At 41.7% G+C, this 26,896-nt stretch overlaps 1 protein-coding gene and 2 long non-coding RNA genes across 20 annotated transcripts in view; 2 read left to right on the top strand and 1 right to left on the bottom strand.

Moving 5' to 3' along the window:
* The window catches only part of gabrr2a (gamma-aminobutyric acid type A receptor subunit rho2a), a 34,070-nt gene extending 12,583 nt beyond the window's left edge, over positions 1 to 21,487 (top strand). Inside the window, exons 5-9 of the mRNA XM_041971457.1 lie at positions 9,229 to 9,311; positions 17,970 to 18,110; positions 18,680 to 18,832; positions 19,555 to 19,763; positions 21,124 to 21,487. Coding sequence (XP_041827391.1) covers positions 9,229 to 9,311; positions 17,970 to 18,110; positions 18,680 to 18,832; positions 19,555 to 19,763; positions 21,124 to 21,459 — 922 coding nt within the window. The 3' untranslated portion in view covers positions 21,460 to 21,487. The remainder of the gene's footprint in view (positions 1 to 9,228; positions 9,312 to 17,969; positions 18,111 to 18,679; positions 18,833 to 19,554; positions 19,764 to 21,123) is intronic.
* Positions 17,452 to 24,498, bottom strand: LOC121630913. The gene is made up of 4 exons (XR_006008636.1): positions 24,431 to 24,498; positions 23,698 to 24,279; positions 19,523 to 23,663; positions 17,452 to 19,418 (listed from the first exon to the last, which is right to left on the bottom strand). It is a non-coding gene; the product is annotated as an uncharacterized LOC121630913 (long non-coding RNA).
* On the top strand, positions 23,143 to 24,672 carry LOC121630912. Of its 18 annotated transcripts, none has more exons than XR_006008631.1 (10): positions 23,143 to 23,233; positions 23,298 to 23,346; positions 23,404 to 23,505; positions 23,574 to 23,656; positions 23,744 to 23,894; positions 23,944 to 24,030; positions 24,103 to 24,170; positions 24,205 to 24,306; positions 24,424 to 24,491; positions 24,579 to 24,639. It is a non-coding gene; the product is annotated as an uncharacterized LOC121630912 (long non-coding RNA). The 18 variants fall into 18 exon arrangements; XR_006008621.1 differs by having other exon boundaries at positions 23,298 to 23,365; XR_006008623.1 differs by having other exon boundaries at positions 23,166 to 23,233; positions 23,268 to 23,365; positions 24,613 to 24,655.
* The last annotated feature ends 2,224 nt before the right edge of the window (positions 24,673 to 26,896 follow it).

The raw sequence follows: 26,896 nt of genomic DNA, 5'->3' as shown, positions 1-26,896 counted from the left end.
AAAAACGGTTTGAGCAAGCTACATTTTGAAAATACACAATTCAATAGTCCAAACCCCTTCCTTGAGACTTCCTCCAGAAGCCACGTCTGTAAAACATGGAGAGCTTTTTGTTTGGGAGTAGCCTTCTCCAAAACACTTTTTCTTTTCCAACTAACTGGCTTTTCTGCCATACTGTCCCTTACGTTTAAATGTGTACTGTATTTTGATGTAGTAAGCTAGCCAACTCTGGCTCTCACTTGGTTGCCTCTACAAGTGCTCCAAGCATCGCAGAATGACTGATTCATGCATGAAGAGGGGGCACGCACAGAGGGGTTGAGGGGGGAGGGACAAAAGGCAGTTGAGTTTGATAGACATATCACCAACCAGTCGTTTAGAATGGGTCAGTTAAAATGATTGGATGGTGTTTTCTCAGTCCTGTTTGTTTTGCAAGCCTGGTGTGAACTGGATTTTATGTGTTGTGACCTTCATCTCTGGATCATGATCCCATTTTATTTGTGGAAGCAGGTGATGTGACAAAAACAAAAAAGAAGAGCTCCTGATGCCAGCTCGATGTATAATAAAAAATGATGGTTTAATTACAAAAAGTGACATCTTAACCAGATCTGCAGAATCTGTGAGGTCTCTGACCAATTTTGAGAATCCCACTGAGCATTTAAACAAACAAAGAGTTCACCTCTGACATCTCCTCTGAGGCTAACCTTCCCTTAAGCTACCCTAAACTTATGGAGCATTTTCTATGGTTAATTGATAATTGTCTTTGTTGAGTTCAAGTGATACTTTCTACTGTGAAGGTCATTTTGTTCTCTAGATCCATGTGATACTCACAGAAACATACCCTTATGCCTAAATTTGCTCCTTTATCTAAATCTAATTATACTACCTACATAATGCTAATAATTAGACACCACATAAGCAAGATAGTAAAAAAATGCTCCTGGAAAACATCTCCTACCCTGCCTTTAGTGCACTGTTTGAGTGTAAATAAAAACAGAATGTAACGATCAGGATCCTCCAGCAGCTTCAGAAGTCTGGGTACAGGACGGTTACTGAACACTGACCCAGCAGGGGGCCCAAACTTTAGAAAATGAGTTTGTATGTATGTTCACAGAAGGTAAGGTAAGGCAAAGTAAGTTTATTTGTATAGCACTTTTCATGTACAAGACAATTCAAAGTGCTTTACATAAAACATTAAAAGCATTACAGCGGAGTGCTGGAAACAATAACAAGTGCATTAAAAACAAACTTTAAAAGAAATTAAATAAAAACATAAAGAAAAAAGCTAAAATAAAATAGATAAAATGCTAGAAATAAAGTTCCAGTGTGGCGAATTAACAGTTGTTTTGATAAAAGGCAGCAAATAGAAAAGCTTTTAACCCTGATTTAAAACTTTATGCTGAGTTTCACTTGAGTTTGTTGAGGAGCATAAAAGCTGAACGCTGAAACCTCTCCACGTTTAGTCCTGGCTCTGGGAACAGAAAGTAGACCTGATCCTGATGACCTGAGGGATCGGTTCTTACCCAACCAGAAGATCCTGAATGTATTTTGGTCCTAAACCATTCAGGTCTTTGTAAACTGACAGAAGGATTTTGAAGACAATTCTTTGACAGGAATCCAGGTTGCCCAAACATTTATCATCGCCACCATCACCAACTCTTTTTAAATTTGAGCCAGTTCAAAACCAGTATGTCTTTAAAAACAGTTTGCTTTGAGTCCATCAGATATAACAAGACAAACGGTTAAACCTGAAGCAGAGATAAGCCGTGATGTGTTTTCGGATTAAACATAAATCTGAATCATAAATGATTTTTATTTCTTTCAGTCCTCCATCAGAGGCAGGTGTGTTCTGCTGAATACCGAGCTGTGTTGTGGCTTCAGAAACTTCCGGCTGGAAGCTGGAATATTTTTGTGGAATATTTGTGTCTGTGGCAGTAAGCTCAGTGATGCAGATCAACTGAGGTTGGGGGGAGGTCTGGGTTATATGGAAGGTTTCCAGATGTTAACTGTGGCACTCCAGCTGTTCTGCAGAGGATTTAATGGAAATCTAAAAACAGACAGTAATGAGTGTTAGCTGACTCAGATCAAATATCTGGACTTTCATCTGTGTATGTCACACTGTACCATGGGAGGACGGATCAGAAGAACACAGGTGGTTCGAGTTGATCCATGCGCAGCAGAACCACGTCTGTATTTCATATGAAACTCTTTATCTGTCAGTATCACATTAACATTAATCAGTCCATTATTGTCGTCATCATCAGGGATTATCAGAGAGACAGTCACCATGACAACCTGTTGGGTTGCGCATCAGCACCACCTCATCTCTACTTTGTGTTGGTTAAAATGGTTCTGACCTGTTCTGTCTGTGCAGAACAGCTTTATCAAACTATAATAATGAAATTAGGGTTATTAAATCATAAAGCCTCTCAAAGTCTAACATCACTAACGGCAGAGTTTCTAAGATGATAAAACCTCACTGAAGGATTGTTCTCATCTCATGGAGCCCCGGCAGGATTTTCTTGGTTGCTGTGTCTGAAAGATGGAAAGATGTAGAGACAACACAATTTATATTGATTGTTTTCACTGTATTTCTTGCTACAGTAAAAGAGTTATGCTTTTTATGCCAACAGTATAATAACAACATAATAAATTACTGTTAGGCAACCAGCTCGCTAATGTCTAATTCCTAACAGCTAACTCCTAATAAATAGCATCTAACTGCTAACTGCCATTGGCTAACAGCTAATAGCAACTTGCTAACAGCTTATTGCTGACAACTAACAACTACTAGCAACCAGCTCACAGCTAACTCCTAACAGCTAATTGCTTACAGCTAACAACTAATAGTTAACTGCTAACAGCTAACTTCTAGTGGCCTATTGCTTACAACTAAAAACTAATGGTTAAGTGCGAACAGATAACTTTAAACTGATAATCTGACTGCTAACTGTGAACAACTAACAGCAAATAGCTACACGCTAAAAGTTAACTTTTAACAGCTAATTGTTAAATGCCTTCAGCTAACAACTGATAGTTAACTGCTAACAGCTAACTCTTCACTGATAACAGCTGATTGCTAACAGTGAACAACTAAGCGCAAAAGTTTTGACAAACATTTCCACCATGACACATTTTTCTGAACTGAAATTCAACCAGATCTTTACTGGTGTTTGTTAAGCTTTTAAATGATTATTCAAGCTGAGTTGGAACTGTGTGTACCAGAGTTTTACATGCTAGAATGTGAGCTGTTTTATTAAAGACCTAGTTGTGCCATTCCCTTTGATGGAAACAGCCGGAAGGAGTAGCCGTCCATTACATTTTAATTTGTAATGTAATGTTACACAGTGAACTAGATAACAGAGCTATAATTTATGTAAACTATTGTTATTTGTGCTTTAAAGGCATAAACTAATTGTTGTGTTATATTCGTTTGCTTGTTTGCAACTGAATTGTTGTTTTTTTTAAAGCCGTTCACTGTCTGCACCTTAAAGGTAAGGCGAGCCAAAGCTGTTTCTGGATGAATAAAACATCATATTGTCTCAATTCAAAACCCCGAATCACTATTATGGACTCTGCATTGCGTTTTGTTAAGTTGTAGGGAAAAAATTTCAGAGGGTGTGTGTTTCATGATATAAAGATTCATTACGTGTTTTCTGAAGGCAAGAATGATGGAGGAGGATGTGACTTAAGGTTCCATCTTACAACAAGGTTGCTTGACTTTAATCAACACCTGTTGAGTTCATGTATTAAGTGTATCAGCGGTATTATCCTGCAAGCTTTAAAGTAATTTATTTATTTATTGAAACAATAGTTTCATTAATAATTCATTAATGCAAGCAGACAATGTAAAGACATTTATTCTGAGTAAGAAAACTAGTTCCCAAAAGATACAATGGATTAGAATACAATCCACTTTCAAAAAAGTTGGAACGTTGTGCAAAATGAAGACAGAATACAGTTATTTCCAAATCCAGACACCCCAAATTTTACTCCCATTAGAAGATAACATATCAGATGTCAAAGCTAAGATGTTTTACTATTTTATGGAAAAGGTGAGCTGATAGTGAATCTGATGGCAATAACACTCCTGTAAAAAGTAGTTCCAGGGTGATGTTCAGCATGGTGTAAAAAGTAGTTCCAGGGTGATGTTCGGCATGGTGGAAAAAGTAGTTCCAGGGTGATGTTCGGCATGGTGGAAAAAGTAGTTCCAGGGTGATGTTCGGCACGGTGTAAAAAGTAGTTCCAGGGTGATGTTCAGCATGATGTTGCATCCCTTCTTCTGTCTGGAAACGTCTGGGAAGTGAGGAGACCAGTTGCTGGAGTTTTAGGAGAGGAATGTTGTCCCATTCTGGTCTGATGCAGGATTCTAGCTGCTCTACAGTCCTGGACCTTGGTTGCTGGATTTCTGCTTCCATGATGCTCCAGATGTTGTGTACTGGTGAAAGGTCTGGACTGCAGGCAGGTCAGTTCAGCAGCTGGACTCTTCTCCTGTGCAGCCATGCTGCTGTGATGGATGCAGGATGTGGTTCAGCATCGTCTTGTTGAAATCTGCAAGGCCTTCTCTGAAAGAGACGTTGTCTGGATGGGAGCAGATGTTGCTCTAAAACCTCCATGTACTTTTCAGCATTGATGGAGCTTCACAGATGTGGAAGCTGCCCACGCCATAGGCACTAATGCAGCCCCATCCCATCAGAGATGCAGCTCTTCACCTGTCCACTGATAACAAGCTGGATGCTCCCTCTCCTCTTTAGTCTGCAGGACACGCCGTCCATGCTTTCCACAAACTAGTTCACATCTTCATCCATGTGACTACAGAACAGTTTTACACTTTGTCTCAGAACATTGTAAATGAGCTTTGATCCAGAGAAGACGGTGCTGGTTCTGGATCCTGTTCACATCTGACTTCTTCTTTGCATGATGGAGCTTTAACCTGCATCTTTGGATTTCAGGATGAACTGTGTTCACAGACAGTGGTTTCTGTAAGTCTTTCTGAGTCCATGCAGTTATTTCCATTAGATTAATTTCTGGTTTTAATGCAATGCTGCCTGAAGGCCCAACATCCAGCTTTGTCCCATGCACACAGAGATTCCATTCTCTGAATGTTTTTATATTATACACTGTAGATGGTGGTATCTTAAAAAAATATGGGTTAATGAGATCTTTTATTTCTGTTTTTACTTACATTTTACCCAGTGCCTCAACTTCTTTGGAGTTGGGATTGTACTGTATTCTGGTTGAAGGTGAATTTGTCCCGATGTTCACTCTCTTGTTCAAATGAGAGGTGTCCACAGTGTGAACAAAGTCAGGGTAAACCGCTGCTGGCAGGCCAGATGAGCAATTAACTGAATGAGGAAGATAGTGAGGGTTGTACCTGCCACTAGAGTTTTTCTTTTGTTTGTTTGTTTGTTTTTTTATTTTTTTATTTTGTGGTAGAAACTTATCAAATGTCCAGTCTTCAGGAATTTTTATTTTAATTGTAGTTTTTTTTTTAACTAAAGTTAGTCAAGTTTCTGAAGCTGCAGTCATCATCCTCACCATGTGATCAGAGAGCTCTGCATTCTGGTCCGATGTCTCTGTGGAGATAACCTGACAGCTGAATGAACATGGCTGTTGATAAATTTAACATCACGATGAGCTGATTCATAAAGTTTTGGCTTTAACTTGTTGTACGATCACGTGACGGCTGCTCCAGGATTAGCTGCAGGAAACAGTCACAGTTTGTAGAGGAAAAGTTGTCAGGGAGCAGGTGATGGAGTCACCATGGTAACAGTTACTGTGGTTACAGAGGTTATGCGGCCTCTCTATGAGGAGCTGAGTGGACCCCTGATGACTGGTTGATTTCAGCACAGCATGATGCAGCTGCAGCCTCAGGAGGTGGAAACTCTCTTCCATTTAAAACTTCATGCTGAAGGAGAGACTTTCACCACAAGTTATTGGTCAACCTGGCCCAGTTTCACTGGGTCACTTTTGGATTTGGGTGGTCAGTAATGAGGCCAGGAGTGATCAGATGAGTTAAAGATCGATGAATGTTCAGATTACTGTGGTGTGTGTGCAGAGTTAATAGATTGAACCATCAGGGGATCATTCCATACAAACCGTAACAGAAACAGTGTTCTCTCACAGACCTTCATGCTTGGTGCTGGTGTCACTTCTTTCCTGGCAGATAATACATCACTGTGGTAACCAAGAAAATAGAGGATCAGCTTTTCTGGCAGAGTTGTGTTTTATGATGTGTCATTTGCCTTTTTTTTTATATATATCTCTGAACATGTTTGTGCATTGACCCTCAGCTGAGTGGTCTTCTGAGATGCTGTGATGAAGCTCTGCACAGAGAAAAACTGTGTGGACGACAATTAGTGGAAAAAAGGTTTAACTTGTTCCTTAAAAAAAACATGTTCACCATTAAACATTGACTATGTAATGACACCCTGCGAACAAGCTGGAGGGAAATGCCACTCTTGAGTTTTTATATTTAATCAAACATAGTTCTGAAGTAATTCCTTTAAGACGTCACAAAGGCCTCTTCATGAGGAAAAATGACGGCATTATGTGTCACATTTTCAGTCGTTCCTTCAGTTTTCAGCAGTGGGACGTTCAAGACATGCTAACTGTTTGGGTTGTATTTACTTCCTGGTTGGATTTAGGTGATAATGTTACCTAGTTAGGTTAAAAAAACATTACAATTAGGACTAAAACACATTATTTTTAAACATCACCCTTACTATGAACACTTCATATGCAGTTGCTCTCACAGCCACTAGAGTTCACATTTTCCTCCAGTGTGTTATTAGTCATAAACGACACATGAAATTCATTTGAGAGCACAGTTTCCTGTTTGTTTTGTGCTTAGGGATACCCAAACTTTTGCTCATAGCTGTAGTTTGGTGACCTCCATCTCTGCAGACCTCAACTGTGAAATGTGACTGGTGCTCAGGCAATTCTGGTGCTGGGAAAGCAGCTTTAGTTCTGGACATAATACCAGTCAGGGTTTAGTCAGGAAGTGATGACAAGTGACAGGAAGTGGTGGTCACACAGCTTCAAACTGGGATGTCAGTGATAGCTTTGATGGTTCTAAAAACAACCTGCTTCCTCCCGGATGGTGTTGAACTTTATTAAGTTTTGTTCATGGATGGTATCGGCTGCTGACTTCAGACTACTCCCTTCATCAGTGAAAGGTGATATAAGGGTAACTGGACCCCAGCAGAACCACCTTATACAAAAAGTATTGAAAAAAACAGGAACAAAGAAAAATAATCGTAATGAATGAGAAAATAAACAGAATTACTGGATTACTGGAGAAAATTGACAAGAATTACCAAGAACAGAGATAAATAATCAGAATATCTGGAAACAGAAAATAAAAATCTGAATAACTGGAATAGAGACAAATAATGTTATTATGTTTTCAACTGTTGCTGGAATGAAAATAAAAAGGCTGGAGAATAAGGGGAAGAACAGAGTTAAGAGAGCTGATCCTCCACCAGGATCAGGTGATCTCGGACCAGCTGGGAGACATTATCCCTCCAGTGAGTCCCAGAATGACCCAGGACCAGCTGGCCGAGCCTGGTAACCCCCATATGGTAGTCCCCAGAGGATCTATACCAGGTCCCAGAACCTCCTCAGCTGGTTCCTCTCTGAGGCTGCATTTACATTCACACAAAGATTCTGATGTTGACCTGATTAAAACCTCATTCTGCCATGAAAACAGGATTCGCTGAGCTGATATGATCGTAGTTGGTGCAGGAAGGTTTGGTTCTGACACTACTGATCCGGGCTGGGTCTCTGTTAACCAGGAGCAGCAGAGTTCTGGTTCTGTTGGTCTCGTAGAACAGTTACTTATGAACTTTTATTGTTTACTCACATCCTCATTGTTCTCAAGTTCTGCTGAAAGTTCTGCAGTCTGTTAAGGAAGAAGGTGAGGATGAGGAGGAGTCCTCTGGCAACGCCTGAAGATGTTTAGTTTAACTCCAAATCCCATCACAGAAACTCATGAAATATTTTTAGATATTTCTCAGATTTCGTGGATGTGATGTCAGTCTGACATCCTGCATGTTTCAGATCAGAAATGATTTATTTTTCTTTGAGATTCTGATTAAGGATTTATCAAAGCTTCAATATGTGGCCATAAATTCTTTCCATCAGAGTTTTCAGACGGATGAAGAGGCAGTCTGACACTTCAGTTGTGTTTTTTTACATTCAGAGTGAAAGTTCAGCTGATCAGAAATCAGATCAGGTGAAGAGAGAAAGAAGAGAAGACGACTGTCAGAGTCCTCAGAAAAGATTTAAACAGGATGTTTGTGGAGGCAGCTCATCATCATCTTAAACAGCTTAGTCTCATGTTTTGATGCCGAAATCAGAGCTGAGGAAACATTTCTGATGAAAAACAACACTTTTGTTCCAAATCAACCTAAAATAGGAACAGAGGAAGCTCTGCAGATAAACACAGCTCAAAACAACCTGTCCCTGCAATGCATGCTGGGAGGTTTCCTCCACTCACACATGTTCATGCTCTCATGGCTTCTTTAAGAGAGATAAGACGACATGATGGACAACTGAAAGTAACTCAGACTCATGTCTCTAATGGAAGCATAATGTTTGGGTCTGAAGATGGTTTTAACAAAGATTCAAGTATAAACACCCAAACATTTATTTTTAGACAAAGCTCTGAGCAGTCGGAGGTCGGCTGGGAGGAAAAACAGCAGAAAAGAAGCCGCTAAAAACCACCATCAGTCCTTAAACCATTTTAAAAATTATATATATATATATATATATATATATATATATATATATATATATATATATATATATATATATATATATATATATATCCTGTTTCATTCAGCCTCAGCTGGAAGATTCAGCATCAACCAGCCGTAGTGGTGGAGTTAGCTTCAGAATGAATGAGGAGAGAGAGTGTCCATCAGAAAGCAGTGAAATGCTAATCTCTGATAGTTTCACTGTGTATGATATTAGCAGATGATGAGTAAACACAGCTGAAGCTCAGTTCCTCGGTTGAGTCAGACCTCATCAGACGAAGCAGAACTGAAACTTTCATCTTGTTAAGATTCTGTCCTCTTTCCTTTCCACCTGCCTTCTGCCCAACCCGTTTGAGTTTTATTCCTCTTTCATCTCTGCTGATAACTCTGTCTTCCTGATGGCTGCAGGAGTTAAACTGATGGTGTTTCTGTGGCCCAGCATCCTGACTCTTGTCTCTGATCTGTTGTTGAACAGAGTGACGGTGACAGCAGCCTGCAACATGGACTTCAGCCGATTTCCTCTGGACTCTCAGACCTGTTCTCTGGAGCTGGAGAGCTGTAAGTAAATGTTTCACTGATGGTCCAGAACAAAAGCAGGACCTGGTTCAGTTACCAGGACCCTAAGCCATGTCATTAATGGTGTAAGCATATAAATCAGTTTGAAGGTCTAAATTCAGAGGAATTTGGTATTATTTTGTTGTTTTGGAACTATTTAACCGTAGAACGGGTTAATTCCTGATCCATCTTCTAATCTGGTCTTGATTAATAGTTCTCCAGATTTCTGAAGGTCTTTCAAAGTTTTTATTTTGATATTTTTTCCCCTCATTATCAGTCCAGTCCAGTTTTCAGAGGAACTCTGACCTATGATACATTCAGGCAGAAAAAAGGCTCCTAACTCATGAGATGAACCAGCGTTGTGTTGACACTTAACAGACAACTTAGAACCGGTTTAAACTGGAACTTTAGGCTCTTTGTCACAGAGACACATCATTTGTTCCCATTTCTTTAGTTTCATCTGTAAAACCAGTAGAGATCAGTCAGACAGAAAACAGGATTTCAGCAGCAACAAGTTGATTCCCAAACAGCTGGTAGCTGAAACTTGGCTTATCTCAGCATGGAGGCAGAAACTGGACACACAGAGGACAAAAGAAGAGTCAGGACAAAAAGCTATCTACAGCAGAGGAACAGGATCTGAAATCCAGCAAAGACCTGAACCAGGACCTGAGAGATGATCTGGACCTTCATCTGATCCATCTACTGTTGGCCGAAGCCTCATCAGAAGTGGTCTCCATGGAAACGTGGCTGTCAGGAAGCCATTCTTAAGGAAGGAAAACGGGGAGAAAAGGCTGAGGTAGGTCACATGACAGAAGAACTGGACTGAAGATCAGTGGGAACAGGTCTGATGGAGGGACAGATCCTCCACAGAACCCGGACCTCAACATTACTGAAGCTGTGTGCGATCAGAGAAGGGAACAAAAGGCAGAAACATCCAAAGAAGAGCCACATGACCACCACATGTGCCTGCAAGGAACTTCCTGTAATGCACGTCCAGGCCAACAGTTGACATGTGGACCACATCTGGACCACATAACACCTGCCAGTGCTGTATCTGTGCCCTAAGTACCAAAAATAACCCAGAATAAGCTCAAACGTGTTTGCTACCAGCAACTGCAGCTTTTAACTGTAAGCTGTTGCCATTAATAAAGACTGAGCCAGAATCCCTGAACCAGAATCCAGAATTCCTGAACCAGAGTCCGGTAACAACCAGCTGGCAAACTGAACTTCAGTCTGTGGAGAACCTGCTGCTCCAATAGAAGATGCCATGAACCAAGAGGATGTTCTGAAATCAGAGGCAGGAAGATTTGACTTTGGTTTACAGTTGTTCTTGTCAATCAGAACCAGAAATGAGTTGGATATCAGCTCCGCATGCAGAGACCAGCTTGTTCGAGGGAAGTGTTTGAGATGTTTCTTTGCTTTGTGAGAGTTTGGACCTCTGTAATTTAACATGCAGGAACCAGAACTGGGTGAATAGAAGATCTGGACTCCAGCTGACTTCAGCAGTTTTGTTTTTCTCCAAGTTTCCTGAAACTATGAGGAACTTCTTCCTGCTGATCTGCAGTGACTGGGACGTGTTCGACATCTCATTGAGTTTCTCTGGAGTCAACGTGAGGGGATCATTTTCTTTCGGACCAATGCTGATCAGTAGGAGGGGCTAACCGATGACATCATTGTCATGACCATGTTTGAAGTTGATTTCTGGATGGAAGTCTGATGTTTTGGACGTTTTGGTCAACGGTGTTCTACCTGCTGAGCTGCAGAACCATCCTGAATGGATGTACCTGCAGATTTACTCCTTTTAACTAGAACAGTTCTAGGAAAGTTCTGGGCTAAAGAAGTTCTGTGTCCTGGTCCAGGAAAGAGTCTGTGCTGCTCTAGAGCCAGTTTTTCAAGCTGAGTCGGAGCTTTGGTGGTTCAAAGAGGAAGAAATGGTTTTAAGTTTGGTTCTAGTTTCAGTTTAGAATTGGATAGAGTTCTAAAGAGTTAAAAAAGACCATATCTGCTTATTGATCATCATGAGCTCATGTCCCTGAACGCCTCATCTGTTGGCCCACGCCAATGTCAGCTCAGCTCCCTGAAAGTAGTTCAGGGTCTTGATGAAGTTCTGAAACAGCAGGTCCATCAGAGGCAGGAAGGGTGGTCGCTACCTGGTTATCTGTAAACAGAACCAGCAGGACAAATTTTCTGTCTTTCATGTCTTTATTTTTGAGACATCAAAGATATTCCCAGGAAAGACGGAGCAGCCACCAGGGGCTGTTTCACACAGGGACACCAATACCGCAGCCTCTAATGTTTGAGAGCTCATCTGAACTGAGTTCAGCTTCAAAACATCAACAGAAGTTGGAGGATGTGAAGCTGAAAAATTACCAAATGTAAAGATAAAAGCTTTAAAAGTCTTCCAGCTCCTGAAGTAAAGAGAGCAGCTCACAGCAGGGGGGCAGACTTTCAGAAGTTAATGAGTTGGAGAGCAGAGAAGAAGATGGCTGCAGGAAGTGCTGTAACTTCTTTATCAGACTTTATTAATCACAAACAAGCTTTAAAAACCACTTTTTCCCACCAAGCCTGTTGTAAAGCCTCAGTACATTTCCATGGGACATGCACACACTGCAGCAACGTGCACCACATGGGGTCAAACATTGGACTTCTTCTGAGTTTGGTCCAAAGTGCTGCTGCAACACAAACATCTGAACCAATTTCAGCTGCGAGTTATGAATGAATCAGTGTTCACACAAACACACACACATGTTGTGCATGTTGCAGGGTCTCTGTGGATGTGAGGACCCCCTGCAGCTCATCTTCGCTCCCTGTTCTCCTTCTCTGGTTTTTACTGGAGCTCTGAGTAGCAGGAAAGTTCAAATCTCCTCATTAGCTGCAGCAACGTTTTCATGTTTCTCGATAAATCCATCAGTAAAATGATGGTGTGTGAAACTTGGCTCAAGTGTACAACCAAACACAGAATAATGAACGATGCAGTCTGGAATAAAAAGACAAACCTTTAAGTCTCTGAGTTACGTGTTTGTGTTCCTCACACATCCAACATTTGTTCTGCACATCTGCATAAATTCAGACTTCACATATGGATGATGTCAAATGAAGGAGAACGAGTAAAACACCAATTCCAAACATGTTGGGACGCTTGCTGAAATGTGAATTAAAAGCAGAATGATTTGCAAATCTCATGAATCCATTTTCCCTACAGAACATAAACAAAAGTAAAAAACAAAAGTTGGAACAGGAGCAACAAAAGGCTGGAAAAGTACCTGGTACAAACCAGAAACACCTGGAGGAGCATTTGACAACTAACCAGGTTACCTGGCAACAGGTCAGTAACATGACTGGATATAAAAGGAGCATTTCAGAGAGGCAGAGTCTCTCAGATGGAAAGACGGACAGAGGTTCACCAACCTGAGACTTACTGGATCTAAAAGTTGAGGAACCATTTCAGCAATATAAAAATTGCTAAGACTATGAAGATCCACCATCTACAGTGTATAATATCAACAGATACAGAAATCCCTCTGACCATTCATACCAGTGGTCTTATATAGGTTCACAGACAAAGAGCCTTCCGAAGCTGACATCTGGGACCAGTCGTGAGCACATGGAGACACATGACACTTTATTCTATAGGGTTAATTGAATTTACCAAGCTCATGTGATCCTGTCTACTCTGAAGGTTATTGCGTCTGCTGGATCCATGTGATACTTACAGAAACGGACCCTTATGCCTAAATTTTGCTTAGTACATTTAAATGTGATTATAATACCTACATAATGCTAATAATGAGACACTACCGTACCGCTGGGCCCAGCAACAGCAACAAGGAGGGGCGAGTTACTGTCGGAGGATGTGGATCAAAAGGTTTTGAAGGACTCGCTCCTCTGCGGATATTTTTCGCTGCATGTAAAGGACACAGCTCAGCTTGTGTTTGCCAGAATGGCTTTCCAGGATTACACAACCAAGGATGACTTCCTCACTTTTCCCCATTTAAAGCAGAGAGCAAGAGGTGAGGATATTTACTATGTCTTTAAAAACTTTGTCTGTGAAAATATCATCCCCATTCATAAACTGGTGGCAATTGCTACAAGTGGAGCACCCGACTGGTTTTATGGCACTGTGTCGTAAAGATCCGGATTTTTCCGACTTCATTAAATATGTGTGATTTACCAACAAACCTTGGATGGCAACGTTGTGGACTTTCCTCATGTAATAAAACTGGTGGTCAGAGTGGTAAACTCGATTCGGGCAAAAGTGCTTCAGTATTACTTATTTAAGGCGTTTTTTATTTTTATTTTATATATTTTTTTAACTTGTCCTGTCCAGCATGGTGGCAGCAGAATGATGGTCTGGCTGCTGTGTTGTGCTGAACAAATTTGCTTTGCCAAAGGGAGCTTTATGGGTATAAGGCTCCTCTTGATAATCTGATTAAATCTTATTTATTTATTTTGGAGTCTGGAATTTACATAATCTTGCTGGACCTGACTGGAGGGGACAGAAAAAAAGAGAATAGTGAAAAGAAATAAAAAGGAAAGTAGAAAAAAAAAGAAGAGACAAAGATCCAGTAGATAGAAGCAACAACCTTCAACCTAACACCAGACAGCCAACTGCTACACCTGTACAGAAACAGAGAATTTCCTACAGCTTTTACAGGTAAACTAAGCTGACAATCATCAGGAGTTCATTAAAAACACAAAAAACAGTGTATAAACCCACACCTCAGTGACTGTGTCAGCATGCAGAGGATGAGGAATGAGGAGGGATCAGAGATGAGTGTGATCGTGTATATGTGATCACAGAGGCTAGAGGCAGACCGGGGCAGCCCAGAGACCCGAGAGATCAGCAGCAATCCCGGAGCACGAACCCAAGCCTCCCCACCACAAAGACTACCCCAGACCCCCCCAGAGGGTGGCAGAGGAAGGCCCCAGCAGGGCCCCCCAGACGACCACCCAGCATGGACCAGAACCCACCCTAATGTTCCAGCTGCACACCTGGGAACCAGGGCACCATCGACCACTTCCCCATCCTCCCCGTACCCACCCAGACTGCAGAGCTACTTCTCCACGCTGGTGTTCGGTGGTTGAGTCGCAGCAAAGTGCTGCAGCGTTTTGTTCACCTGATGCCTGAAATAAAGATGTTTCTGTCAACAAGGATGACAAAGATCATGAGGAACTATCAGATGATGCATGGCTACTGGATCTGGGATTTGGAAATAACTGTATTCTGTCTTCATTGACATTTTGCACAACGTTCCAACTTTTTTGAAAGTGGATTGTATTCTAATCCATTGTATCTTTTGGGAACTAGTTTTCTTACTCAGAATAAATGTCTTTACATTGTCTGCTTGCATTAATGAATTATTAATGAAACTATTGTTTCAATAAATAAATAAATTACTTTAAAGCTTGCAGGATAATACCGCTGATACATTTAATACATGAACTCAACAGGTGTTGATTAAAGTCAAGCAACCTTGTTGTAAGATGGAACCTTAAGTCACATCCTCCTCCATCATTCTTGCCTTCAGAAAACACGTAATGAATCTTTATATCATGAAACACACACCCTCTGAAATTTTTTCCCTACAACTTAACAAAACGCAATGCAGAGTCCATAATAGTGATTCGGGGTTTTGAATTGAGACAATATGATGTTTTATTCATCCAGAAACAGCTTTGGCTCGCCTTACCTTTAAGGTGCAGACAGTGAACTGCTTTAAAAAAAACAACAATTCAGTTGCAAACAAGCAAACGAATATAACACAACAATTAGTTTATGCCTTTAAAGCACAAATAACAATAGTTTACATAAATTATAGCTCTGTTATCTAGTTCACTGTGTAACATTACATTACAAATTAAAATGTAATGGACGGCTACTCCTTCCGGCTGTTTCCATCAAAGGGAATGGCACAACTAGGTCTTTAATAAAACAGCTCACATTCTAGCATGTAAAACTCTGGTACACACAGTTCCAACTCAGCTTGAATAATCATTTAAAAGCTTAACAAACACCAGTAAAGATCTGGTTGAATTTCAGTTCAGAAAAATGTGTCATGGTGGAAATGTTTGTCAAAACTTTTGCGCTTAGTTGTTCACTGTTAGCAATCAGCTGTTATCAGTGAAGAGTTAGCTGTTAGCAGTTAACTATCAGTTGTTAGCTGAAGGCATTTAACAATTAGCTGTTAAAAGTTAACTTTTAGCGTGTAGCTATTTGCTGTTAGTTGTTCACAGTTAGCAGTCAGATTATCAGTTTAAAGTTATCTGTTCGCACTTAACCATTAGTTTTTAGTTGTAAGCAATAGGCCACTAGAAGTTAGCTGTTCCCATCCAGACAACGTCTCTTTCAGGGAAGGCCTTGCAGATTTCAGCAAGACGATGCTAAACCACATCCTGCATCCATCACAGCAGCATGGCTTCACAGGAGAAGAGTCCGGCTGCTGAACTGGCAGGCACGTCCCACGCCTGTTTCCGTTCATAAATCAGAATCAACTCTAAAGCGGATGCACATGAGGGAGCACCTTGCCACGCCCACATGGTGGCTATAAATGCTCAGGTCAACGCCTATAATACATAGTCATCACATTATTTGCATGATGGCTTGGGAGGGAAAAAGTGGAATTTTTTAGGTGTGAGACAGAGATCCTGATGGACCACGTTGACAAACATAAAAATGTTTAATTGGTGGGCACTGCGTGGGCATTACCAGGGTCAGAAAGGCAGAATAGTGGCAGCAGGTGGAGAAGCTGTCATCACAGTGTCAGAAGGGAAGATACGCCAGAGGTACCTGAACGTACGGCTGGATGTCTCAGTCGGTAGAGCATCCGTCTGCCATGCAGGAGATCAAAGTTCGAATCCCACAGGGGTGAACAGTAACACCTTCCAGTTGAGGCATTAGGCAAAACGCTGAAGCACACAGCAGATCGTTGTGGAGAAAAGCTGCTAAATGACAGTAATGATGCCGGTAATATAGTCTTTTGTTTTAATGTGTAAAATAAATATGTACAGATACAGTAAATAACTGAATTTTCTTTTTATTTACATTTTATACAGAGACTTAACTCTTCTTCCTGCTGCAGTGACTCTTCATGTGACAGTGAGCTCTGTTTCCAGGCAGAAGTTACTGTCATGTTGAAGCAATGTGAAAATGTGAGCAAGTCAGACGAGATACTTCCCGTTCTTCCTGCAGCGCAGACACACAGAGTCTAAGTTTTCATTAATTCCCTGAGTATCACTCATCCTTACATCAAAGTAATCTTCTGGATGAAAATCAAGTGAGATTTCTCAGCTTGATTCTCTAAACAAACAACAGACATAAAAGAATAAACCTGCAAACTCGTCCAAAACACAGCTGGCACAAAGTTGGAGAACATTCCAGAGCTCAGTGGGGATGAAGCCATCTGCAGCATTAAAGGGGTGTTGCACCCAAAAATGTGTTTTTGAGCTGTAAACAACACAGAATGACTTAATTGTGATGAAAATCACATATACTGTTGATACAATTAGTATTTTTTTTTATTTATTTTAAAAACAGGATTTTTTGGGTAAAGCAGGTTTACAGGGTAAAGCATGTTGTGTTTTTTTGTGACATAGAGAGGTTATCTATGTCACTAGAAAATTTTAAAAACCACAGATGTAGATCTGCTAGTTTCAGACTTCTACTCTTTCACTGAGTTTCTGATGAAATCTTCCTGCAATGGGACGGATTTGTGCTTCTGAGGGTGTATAAGTAAAACCGGACTTTATTCTTTACCTTCTGATCCTCATCTGGCGACAGACAGCAGCTCAAATCGTAGCAGCAGCAACTTCCAGAAGCTCTTCCTGCAGCTGCTACAACCTGCCGCGAGTCTCCACAGCCTTCCAGAGATGCTGGAGCTGCTGACAGGCAGCTAACAGCTAACAGCGCTAACGGCTCAGACTGATACGTTCAGGACCACCTGGTTCATGTGTAGCTGAGGAGATTCAGGAGGGAAAAAGTCCTCCACCTCAAAGACGCTCTGTGGCGTAGCTGCTTTGTGAATCTCACTTTGCATCTTGCCAGTGAGCTGAGCTGCTGTCTGTCAATCATTTCTGCCTCTGCATCCCGACCCGCCCACTCTCCGCTCCCTGATCACCCCACACCTCCCACCCCAACCCTTGCAGTTTCAGGCATTTTTCAAATTTGGCAGTGGGTGGAGTTACGCAAAAAGTAGGAGGTGTAGTTACTCTTTAAAGCCAGTCATTTCACTGTGGTCGGGGGAAAACCTGCTCCAGCTGTTTCCTGCCTATCAGCTGCACATCAACAGTCAGACCTGACAGAACCCGGGTCCAGATAGCGGTGCAGAATGTTCTGATTAGACCTGCAGACATCCAGACCCAGCACCAGACTGCAGCAGTTCCCGCTGCATTCATACCAGTTACTCATGTTAATGGATCAGTGATCAGCAGAGTGTGTTTACATGCAGAAGAATCTGTCAGGTAGTTTGGACAGAACCGGATTTCCTCATCAGAACTCAGTTAATAAAAGAGAATGTTTTTTACTTTAATAAACACCTGAATGAAATGAAAATAAACTGAGGGGAGGAAGCAGAATAGAAATCCAGAAGACAGAATGTCGACTGGAAGCTGAATGATGTGAACGTTGAGGTGAACGGTTCTGAGAAGAGCCCTGATGTTTTCCAGATGCGTACACAGATGAAGACCTGATGCTGTACTGGAAGAGCGGCGACGAGTCACTCAGCACTGATGACAGGATCTCCTTATCTCAGTTCCTCATCCAGAAGTTCCACACCACGTCTCGCTTGGCCTTCTACAGCAGCACAGGTGCGTCACCTGTCCGTCACATGACTGCTGGATGCTGCAGTTCTGTGTAAAATGAAATCAGTTCTCATCATTATGTTCAGATGAATCACGTCTGCAGTCAGTTCTGCTCCATATGAGGCATCTTCAGGTTTTTGAAAGTTCAGTTTGAGTCAGGTGATTGGATTTCCATTCCATCTGAAACTGAGTTTTAACCTGATTCACAGTTTTTATTTCTTCATTTTGACCCCAGATCAGAGATTCTTGTCAGATTTCAGAACTTTTCAGAGTGAAAACAAACAAACAAGAAGCTGGGATAAATTCTCTGCATCAGGATGGCGGGTAGGGGGTCTGCAGGGAGATAAAATGTGTATTTCTGTCTTTGGGAGGAGGAGGAAAAAATGTTTTTCTGTGATCTGACGGCTGCAGACTGATAAAATTTGAAGTTCCAAATTTTACTAATGTTTAGCCAGATAAAGTCTCGCTATCCAAGTTTACCTGAGAAGGTGTTTCTAACCCGGGTCAGTGGTCTCAGAAATATTCTGTTGGGTTTAAAGTTCTGTTGTTCTGATCGAGTCTCTCTGCGTTTACAGGCTGGTACAACCGTCTCTACATCAACTTCACCCTGCGACGCCACATCTTCTTCTTCCTGCTGCAGACCTACTTCCCTGCTACGCTCATGGTGATGCTGTCCTGGGTGTCGTTCTGGATCGACCGGCGGGCCGTACCAGCCCGAGTTTCTTTAGGTGAGAAACAACTGAAAAGCTTTGAAGAGCCGGAGGATGAAAGCTGGCTGTGACACCCGTCCACCAGCTGGGACTGCACATACATGTCACCTCACACTGGCTCTGAATAATTTTCTGTTTTGAGTGCAACGTCCTGACATCAGCTCCATCTCCTGCTGAGAGCCTCTCACAGCTCCTTCTGATCTTCAGATGGATGGATTTATATCAGTCCCCTTTTCTTTTTTCTCCTGTCTTCTCCTCCGAGACCATCTTCATGTCTTTGAGGTTGGAAGCTTTTCTACTGTCACTCTGCTTTGTAGTTCCTCCACAGGTTCTGGATGGATTCACTTCAGTTCAGTTCAAAATGATCCACATTAGCCCAGTTTATGATAACTGGGTTCATATAAAGCGATTCATAAAAATAATGACCTAGTTAAGGAAACCAGCAGATTGGATGAAATTTTCTCTTTGATTCAGTCTTCCATTCTGAGCTGCACAACGAGACAGTGGAAAGCAGAACCAGAACCAGCAAGGATGGACCGGTTGGAGGTGGAGAGGACAGCAAAGAGGGTCAACCAGCAGCAGAACTCTAATCCAGAGAGTCCTGCTGAGAAAGAAGAAGAGAAACATGAATGAATGACAACAATGTCAGATGTTTCTACATGGAAAGTAAAGAGAGAAAAGGTCCGGACACTGACGGGCCATTCCAACCTGTTCCATTAACCACTGATGTCTGTGTGCAGGTATCACCACCGTTCTGACCATGTCCACCATCATCACCGGCGTTAACGCCTCCATGCCCCGCGTCTCCTACATCAAGGCCGTGGACATCTACCTTTGGGTGAGCTTCGTCTTCGTCTTCCTCTCTGTGCTGGAGTACGCCGCCGTCAACTACCTGTCCACCGTCCAGGACCGGCGTGAGCGCAAGATGAGAGAGCGTGCACGGTCTCAGGTGGGTTTGAAACACAGTTTACAGAGTTAAAACCAGAATAGAAAAATATATCATACATTGATTTTACATTTATGTTTATAAAATTCTTAGTAAGGAGATAATGTTATAAAATGTTAGATGAGGCGATAATGTTATGTAATTAGTGAGGAGAAAATATATTTTTTATTGAGAAGATAATGTTATTAAATGTTTGGTAGGGAGAAAATGTTAACCTCTTTTCTGGCTTTTTTGGGGGGGGTATAATGTTTTATATTTTTTTATGAGGAGATACTGTTATTAAATCTTTTGTGTTCTTTTTTCTATTCTTTTTTTTTTTTTTTTAGAAATATCTAGTTTTCTAACTGTAGCTAAGGTCATCTGGTTATGTGAGCATTAACATGCACAGGAAGGATAACTTCCTGGCTGGAAGTTGAAGTCAGTAAGAGGCAGTTAGGAGCTGCTAGTAGAGCTTTTTGTTTGTTTGTGCTTGTTTTTTGGCATACCTACAGCCCAAAGCAGGCAAAGTGGCTTCACCTTTCCTGTTTGTTTTTTTTTATTATTTTTCTTTTATTTATACTTTTGTATCCAACAATTTATACACCACAATGAACAGAGTTAAAATGCATTTGTAGGACATTTTCTGAACATTTTGAACTTGAACACATCATTTCCCCTCTAAGCCGACCCCATGTATTTCCATCTTGAGCTGAATAAAACACAGAACATGTTCAGCATACGTTATTCTGGCCACACACTGTAAAAAAAAGATGAGCTAAAGGTAATATGTCAACATAAACAAACATATAAACTTACATGTGAGCGGAGGTGGTAGCTTTAACATTAATAATGGTTTTTAATAATCATGGTTTCCATGTTTTGAGGAATGATAACCTGCTAGGTTGGACATCAGTACCATCCAGACATGATGATGGTGTGGTTGTTTTCTATTGTCTCACAATGACTCAGTTAGCATGGCCACGTGGCACCAAAGCCTGCTACAACCCAGTACCCAGTGGTTCTTTGGGTATTACACCCAGTAGGTATATGGAAGAGCTCGTTTTCCTCCACAGATCTTATAGTTTGGGACAAAAGGGATCAGTTTTTTTCCATCTGAACCAATATTTGATAGTTTTCTGTTGACTGAACCCAGTCTACAGAATCTGGACTTGACTATAAACTTGAGACGGTTCAGTTGTAATGACACCTGACAGAACCCATCAACCCTTTTTATCTTTGAAAAGAAGAGCTCTAAGAAGTCTGGTTCCAGTTCTAAAGCAGGAACCAGATGATCAGTAATCACACTGATCAGCCGTTTCATGGATCATCAGGGGTCGCAGCATCTGTCAGAAATGTTGATGTTTGTTTGTTTGTTCCCTGACAGTCGCTGCCCTGCACCTGTAGCATCTCCCAGACCAGAACCATGACCATGTTGGATGGCACCTACAGCGAGGCCGACACTAACAGCCTGGCCGGGTACACCGAGGAGCCCATGGTGCCAGAGGAGGAGCCCGAAGAGAAGCACAAGGTCCTGGACAAGTCGGAGCACATGGTGGTGCACCTGTCCATGAGCAGCGAGTCCACCGGCGCCAAGAAGAGGAAGAGCCTGCGGGCCCTGAACATCATCCAGAACACCCACGCCATCGATAAATACTCCCGCATGATTTTCCCCGGATCCTACATCTTCTTCAACCTCATCTACTGGTCAGTTTACTGCTGAGCAGAACCTGAGCGCCCAGACAGACGAACACACTAATGATGGGAACCCGCATGGATGGACTAGTGTGGACCAGTTCTGAGACCTCCACGGTGCTGCAGTTCTCACGTTTGATCTGAGATCTGATTTTTTTACTTTTCCTCATCAACATCTGGAATGTTCTGATAGTTTTCCAATAAAGACAGAAATCATGTGAAGCGTGTTTTGAAGAGCTGGTTCTGACCCGTTAATCGGACTCAGGTTCTTCCTGGTTGTGTTTCTGTTCCTCTCACTTTCACCCAGACCGAAACCCGAGCAGGAGTTCTGACAACAGAAACCGGGTTCTTGTGTGGACACGTGTCCAGAATGACAAGAAAACAGAAAACATATTCATTTTAGACCATTTCATCACCATGGTAACAGAGGTCATCAGCTGTTCTAGAGGAGGTTCTGTTCAGAGCTTCACTGGTTGTGTTTCTCATGAGTTCCAGATGGAAGCATGTGGATGTTTTCAGACATAACTGTTGAATCTGTGTTGATGAAATAAACTTTTTGGACCCGAATTCCATCCAAAGCCAACCGGAAATCAATGATTGAGACACCATCTGAGCAACATGGTGACATACTGATCCAGTAATGGCGAGGATCACTCAGACATGCACACAGGTGTTCATCATGTGATCTCAGTCATCTTTCAGACCAGGTGTCCTCAGAGCCAGTTCAGGCTGCCATGTTGAGGAGGAAACAGAACCAAACAGAACAGAGAATAGACGACTTGACCTGTTATTTTTTATCATTAGTTTTATTTATACCTGCTGCATCAGGATGCATCTCATGACGGCAGTTGGCTCATGTTGCTTTGGGTTTCACACTCTAATGAACTGGACCTACTGTGGTTCTGATAATGTGTTTGTCTCTCCTTTTTAATCCCACCTTTTTTTCTCTCTGCTACAATCTTACAGAGATCATCTTTTCTTCCTTCAGTCAGCAGTTTTTCCCTGGTCAGGATTCCAGAACCAAGAGTCCAGAAAACCGCTTCTTCTTTCACAGTCTGGTCTGCTTGTTCAGGTCCAAATGTTTGTAATGTAAATGATTATTGGGGAATAATCTGAAACCATTCATGGTTAAAGTGGAAGTGCACATCAGACTCATGCACGTTTAGTTTCACACTTATGGAGACAGAACCATTATAACAGCTGTAGTGGAGGTTCTGCCTGAAGGAACAGGATCTGAAAAAACAGGTTTTATCTCAAGAAACAGGTTCTATTTAAAGCTAGTTCCATACTCCACAAAACAGAGAACGTTGTGTTTGTTCTCAAGGCAGCAAGAACAAGATACTTAATCAATGATGGCAGTTGTGCACGCGGTGGTGTCCGTGTCTTTATCTGCCACGTGTTGCATTAATTTTTGTACCCCCTCACTGCCTGGACCAGCTGTTCCTTCAAACTATCTGTTCAGTGTTGTTAAACCTTTCACATCAGTATAAAAGCAGAAATTCCAACTTTCCGTTTCACGCTTTTTCAAGTTAATCACACCCACTTTGAATTTTCGAAGCTGATGTTCATACACAATTCAGAAAAAAGTTCTGCTCAGCTGATGTGTCAAGAACAAGCCGCAAAAACCAGGGCCGCCTTGCTACCTTACGAATAAGAACAGAGCTCTGTTCTCAGGGACTGTACCGGCCTTAAGGGAATGGTTTTATAAGGAACAGGTTCTGTTTCAGGGAACAGGTTTTGTCTGAGGGAACGGGATCTGAGGGAACAGGTTCTATCTTAGGGAACAGGTTCTGAGGGAACAGGTTTTGACGGAACAGGTTCTATCTTAGGGAACAGGTTCTAAGAGAACAGGTTTTGACGGAACAGGTTCTATCTTAGGGAACAGGTTCTAAGGGAACAGGTTCTGAGGGAACAGGTTCTATCTTAGGGAACAGGTTAAATCTTAGGGAACAGGTTCAATCTTAGGAAACAGGTTCTATCTTAGGGAACAGGTTCTGAGGGAACAGGTTTTGACGGAACAGGTTCTATCTTAGGGAACAGATTTTGAGGGAAGAGGTTCTACCTTAGGGAACAGGTTCTATCTTAGGGAACAGATTTTGAGGGAACAGGTTCTATCTTAGGGAACAGATTTTGAGGGAACAGGTTCTGAGGGAACAGGTTCTATCTTAGGGAACCGGTTCTGAGGGAACAGGTTTTGACGGAACAGGTTCTATCTTAGAGAACAGGTTCTATCTTAGGGAACAGATTTTGAGGGACGAGGTTCTACCTTAGGGAACAGGTTCTATCTTAGGGAACAGATTTTGAGGGAACAGGTTCTATCTTAGGGAACAGATTTTGAGGGAACAGGTTCTGAGGGAACAGGTTCTATCTTAGGGAACCGGTTCTGAGGGAACAGGTTTTGACGGAACAGGTTCTATCTTTGGGAACAGGTTCTGAGGGAACAGGTTCTATCTTAGGGAACAGGTTTTGAGGGAACAGGTTCTATCTTAGGGAACAAATTTTGAGGGAACAGGTTCTATCTTAGGGAACAAATTTTGAGGGAACAGGTTCTACCTTAGGGAACAGGTTCTATCTAAGGGAACAGGTTCTGAGGGAACAGGTTCTATCTTAGAGAACAGGTTCTATCTTAGGGAACAGATTTTGATGGAACAAGTTCTATCTTAGGGAACAGGTTCTATCTTAGGGAACAGATTTTGAGGGAACAGGTTCTACCTTAGGGAACAGATTTTGAGGGAACAGGTTTTAATGGAACAAGTTCTATCTTAGGGAACAGGTTCTATCTTAGGGAACAGATTTTGAGGCAACAGGTTCTATCTTAGGGAACAGATTTTGAGGGAACAGGTTCTACCTTAGGGAACAGATTTTGAGGGAACAGGTTTTAATGGAACAGGTTTTAATGGAACAAGTTCTATCTTAGAGAACAGGTTCTATCTTAGGGAACAGATTTTGAGGGAACAAGTTTTGATGGAACAAGTTCTATCTTAGGGAACAGGCTCTACCTTAGGGAACAGGTTCTGAGGGAACAGGTTTTGACGGAACAGGTTCTGTCTTAGAGAACAGGTTCTATCTTAGGGAACAGATTTTGAGAGAAGAGGTTCTACCTTAGGGAACAGGTTCTATCTTAGGGAACAGATTATGAGGGAACAGGTTCTATCTTAGGGAACAGATTTTGAGGGAACAGGTTCTGAGGGAACAGGTTCTATCTTAGGGAACTGGTTCTGAGGGAACAGTTCTATCTTAGAGAACAGGTTCTATCTTAGGGAACAGATTTTGACGGAACAGGTTCTATCTTAGGGAACGGGTTTTGAATGTTGGTGACTCAGTTTCATCTGTCTAACACCAGCTCACAGCAGAGGTCATCTCAGGGTTCTGGTCCATCCTCAACTGCATGTTGCCATGGTAACATGCATTCAGTTGGTGATGCAAAAAAATGTAGCAAAAGGTTTTTTGGTTTGTTTAGCAGAACCGACCCAGCAGCAGAATCACTTAAATTAAATGGGTCAGTCAGAATACTTCTTCTGGGATGAAGTTGGTACAGAACTCTTCTTTGTTTTCACGTTTCTGATCCGTGGTGAGCAGCTGTCACATGACGGATGAATAAATCTTCAATGATTTTAACAGTTTTCTGACATGACTGTTTTTTAACCTGTGTTATGTTAAATATCAGCAGAAGTTCTGCTGTTCTCAGCTCTGTGTCAGATGATCGGATCATGTTATCTCTTTTATTTGCACGGAGCCTGAAGACCATCGATAACCTGGTTCTGTTCTGGTTCTGAGGCTTCCTGCACACATTAGGACACATTTTTTCTCTTGTTTGTGGCGACCAGTGTGGGCGGCTGGACAGAATGGCTTTAGTCTGACCCGTAAGTCTGAGTGTAATATGAAATATTTCTGTAAATGAATTTTGTGTTAATCTGTGAGAGATTTCTGTGTTTAAAGATGGATTCAGTTCTAGCGCTGAAATACCCGAAACACAGATTTGGTTTGGCTAGATATCTGTCTGAGTTTCAGCCATTGTTCAGACAGGACGCGGGCCGTGTTTGGGCCAAACACTCTGCTGTCCGAGGGGTCATTAAATGTTTCTGTAAACTGTTCTGATCATGTTCTGAATGTATTGATTTTTTGGGGGGGGAATGTCCTGCAGCCATGTTCAAGATTGATTTTTAAACTTGTGATGATCTGTAGACGTAAAATGATGGAGCAAATTGCAGAGTGGAGTTTGTTAGCATGTGATGTGAAAACTGCAGCTGTAAGTTCATTGTACACACACTTATTAAACATGAAGCTGGTTAAACTCACATGACAGAAGGTTCCAGTATTTTTATCTAATAAACTGAGCTGCTGAAAGTTTAACTCACTGAAGCTGATGGAGGACGACACATCTCAGGCTCACCTGTCCAGGTGTGCTCATCTGCTTCCTGTCAGTCTGTCTCCAGATAATCAAAATCCAATATTTCTGCTGCGCGATCAAAGGCCCACACATGGATTATTGATCCAGATTCCATGTTGTTTCTCTGCAAAGTGTGGTCAGTTTGACAGGTTTCATCGGATCCAGGCAGCAAGCTGTTTCACAGAAATTCAGTCTGTTCTCTGACTCTGAAGCTTTAAATAAATAAATTAATTAAACATATAAATCAGGGGTGCCCAAGTCCGGTCCTCGAGATCTACCATCCTGCAACTTTTAGATGCAACCCTTCTCCAACACACTTGAATCAGATGTCATCTGCAGGTCATTCAGCTCTGCAGAGGCCTGGTAACGAGCCAGTCATTTGATTCAGGTGTGTTGGAGAAGGGTTGCATCTAAAAGTTGCAGGATGGTAGATCTCGAGGACCGGACTTGGGCACCCCTGATATAAATCATACAAATACATATTCGAAAAGGAGTGAGAAGGCTGCAGGTGGTATAAACAGAAAGATGCTCTGCAGCGAAAACGTCAAGTTCTACATAAACTGTTACAAGTGGAACAAATGGAAAACAGAACAGAATAAAGAATACAGTCTGGTGTAAAAATGATAAAAGCATAGTTTGAGCCAGTGACTGCATTTATACATAAAATATTATGCCTCTCTCAAGTCCTGGCTCAGGTTTTTTTTTGGATTTGTTTCTATTTTTTCAGGACATGACTTTTAGACCCTGTTCACCTTTTGTTTTTTTTTGTGTTTTTTTTTATCCCTGACTCTTCTTTTGTTCTCCAACTTGTTTCTGCCACCATGCAGAGATGTGCCAAGTTTTCAGCTCTTTGGGAATCACCTTCTTGATACGAAAATTATATATTTTTTTATCTGTCAAGCTGTCTGATCTTTGCTGTTTTTCACACCTGAAACTAAAGTAATGACAAAAAATTAATGTTTCTTGGTGACAGACTTCTAGGAACGGAGTTATGTGCTGAAACAATGCTGGCTCATCCCTTTAGTTAAGAACCTTTTCTCTGCCTCAGTGATTCATAAATCCATGTTAAGTAAGA

This window comes from Melanotaenia boesemani, chromosome 20 (genome assembly GCF_017639745.1).
Source record: "Melanotaenia boesemani isolate fMelBoe1 chromosome 20, fMelBoe1.pri, whole genome shotgun sequence".
Taxonomy (NCBI): Eukaryota; Metazoa; Chordata; class Actinopteri; order Atheriniformes; family Melanotaeniidae; genus Melanotaenia; species Melanotaenia boesemani.
This window is presented reverse-complemented; position numbering and strand designations above follow the sequence as displayed.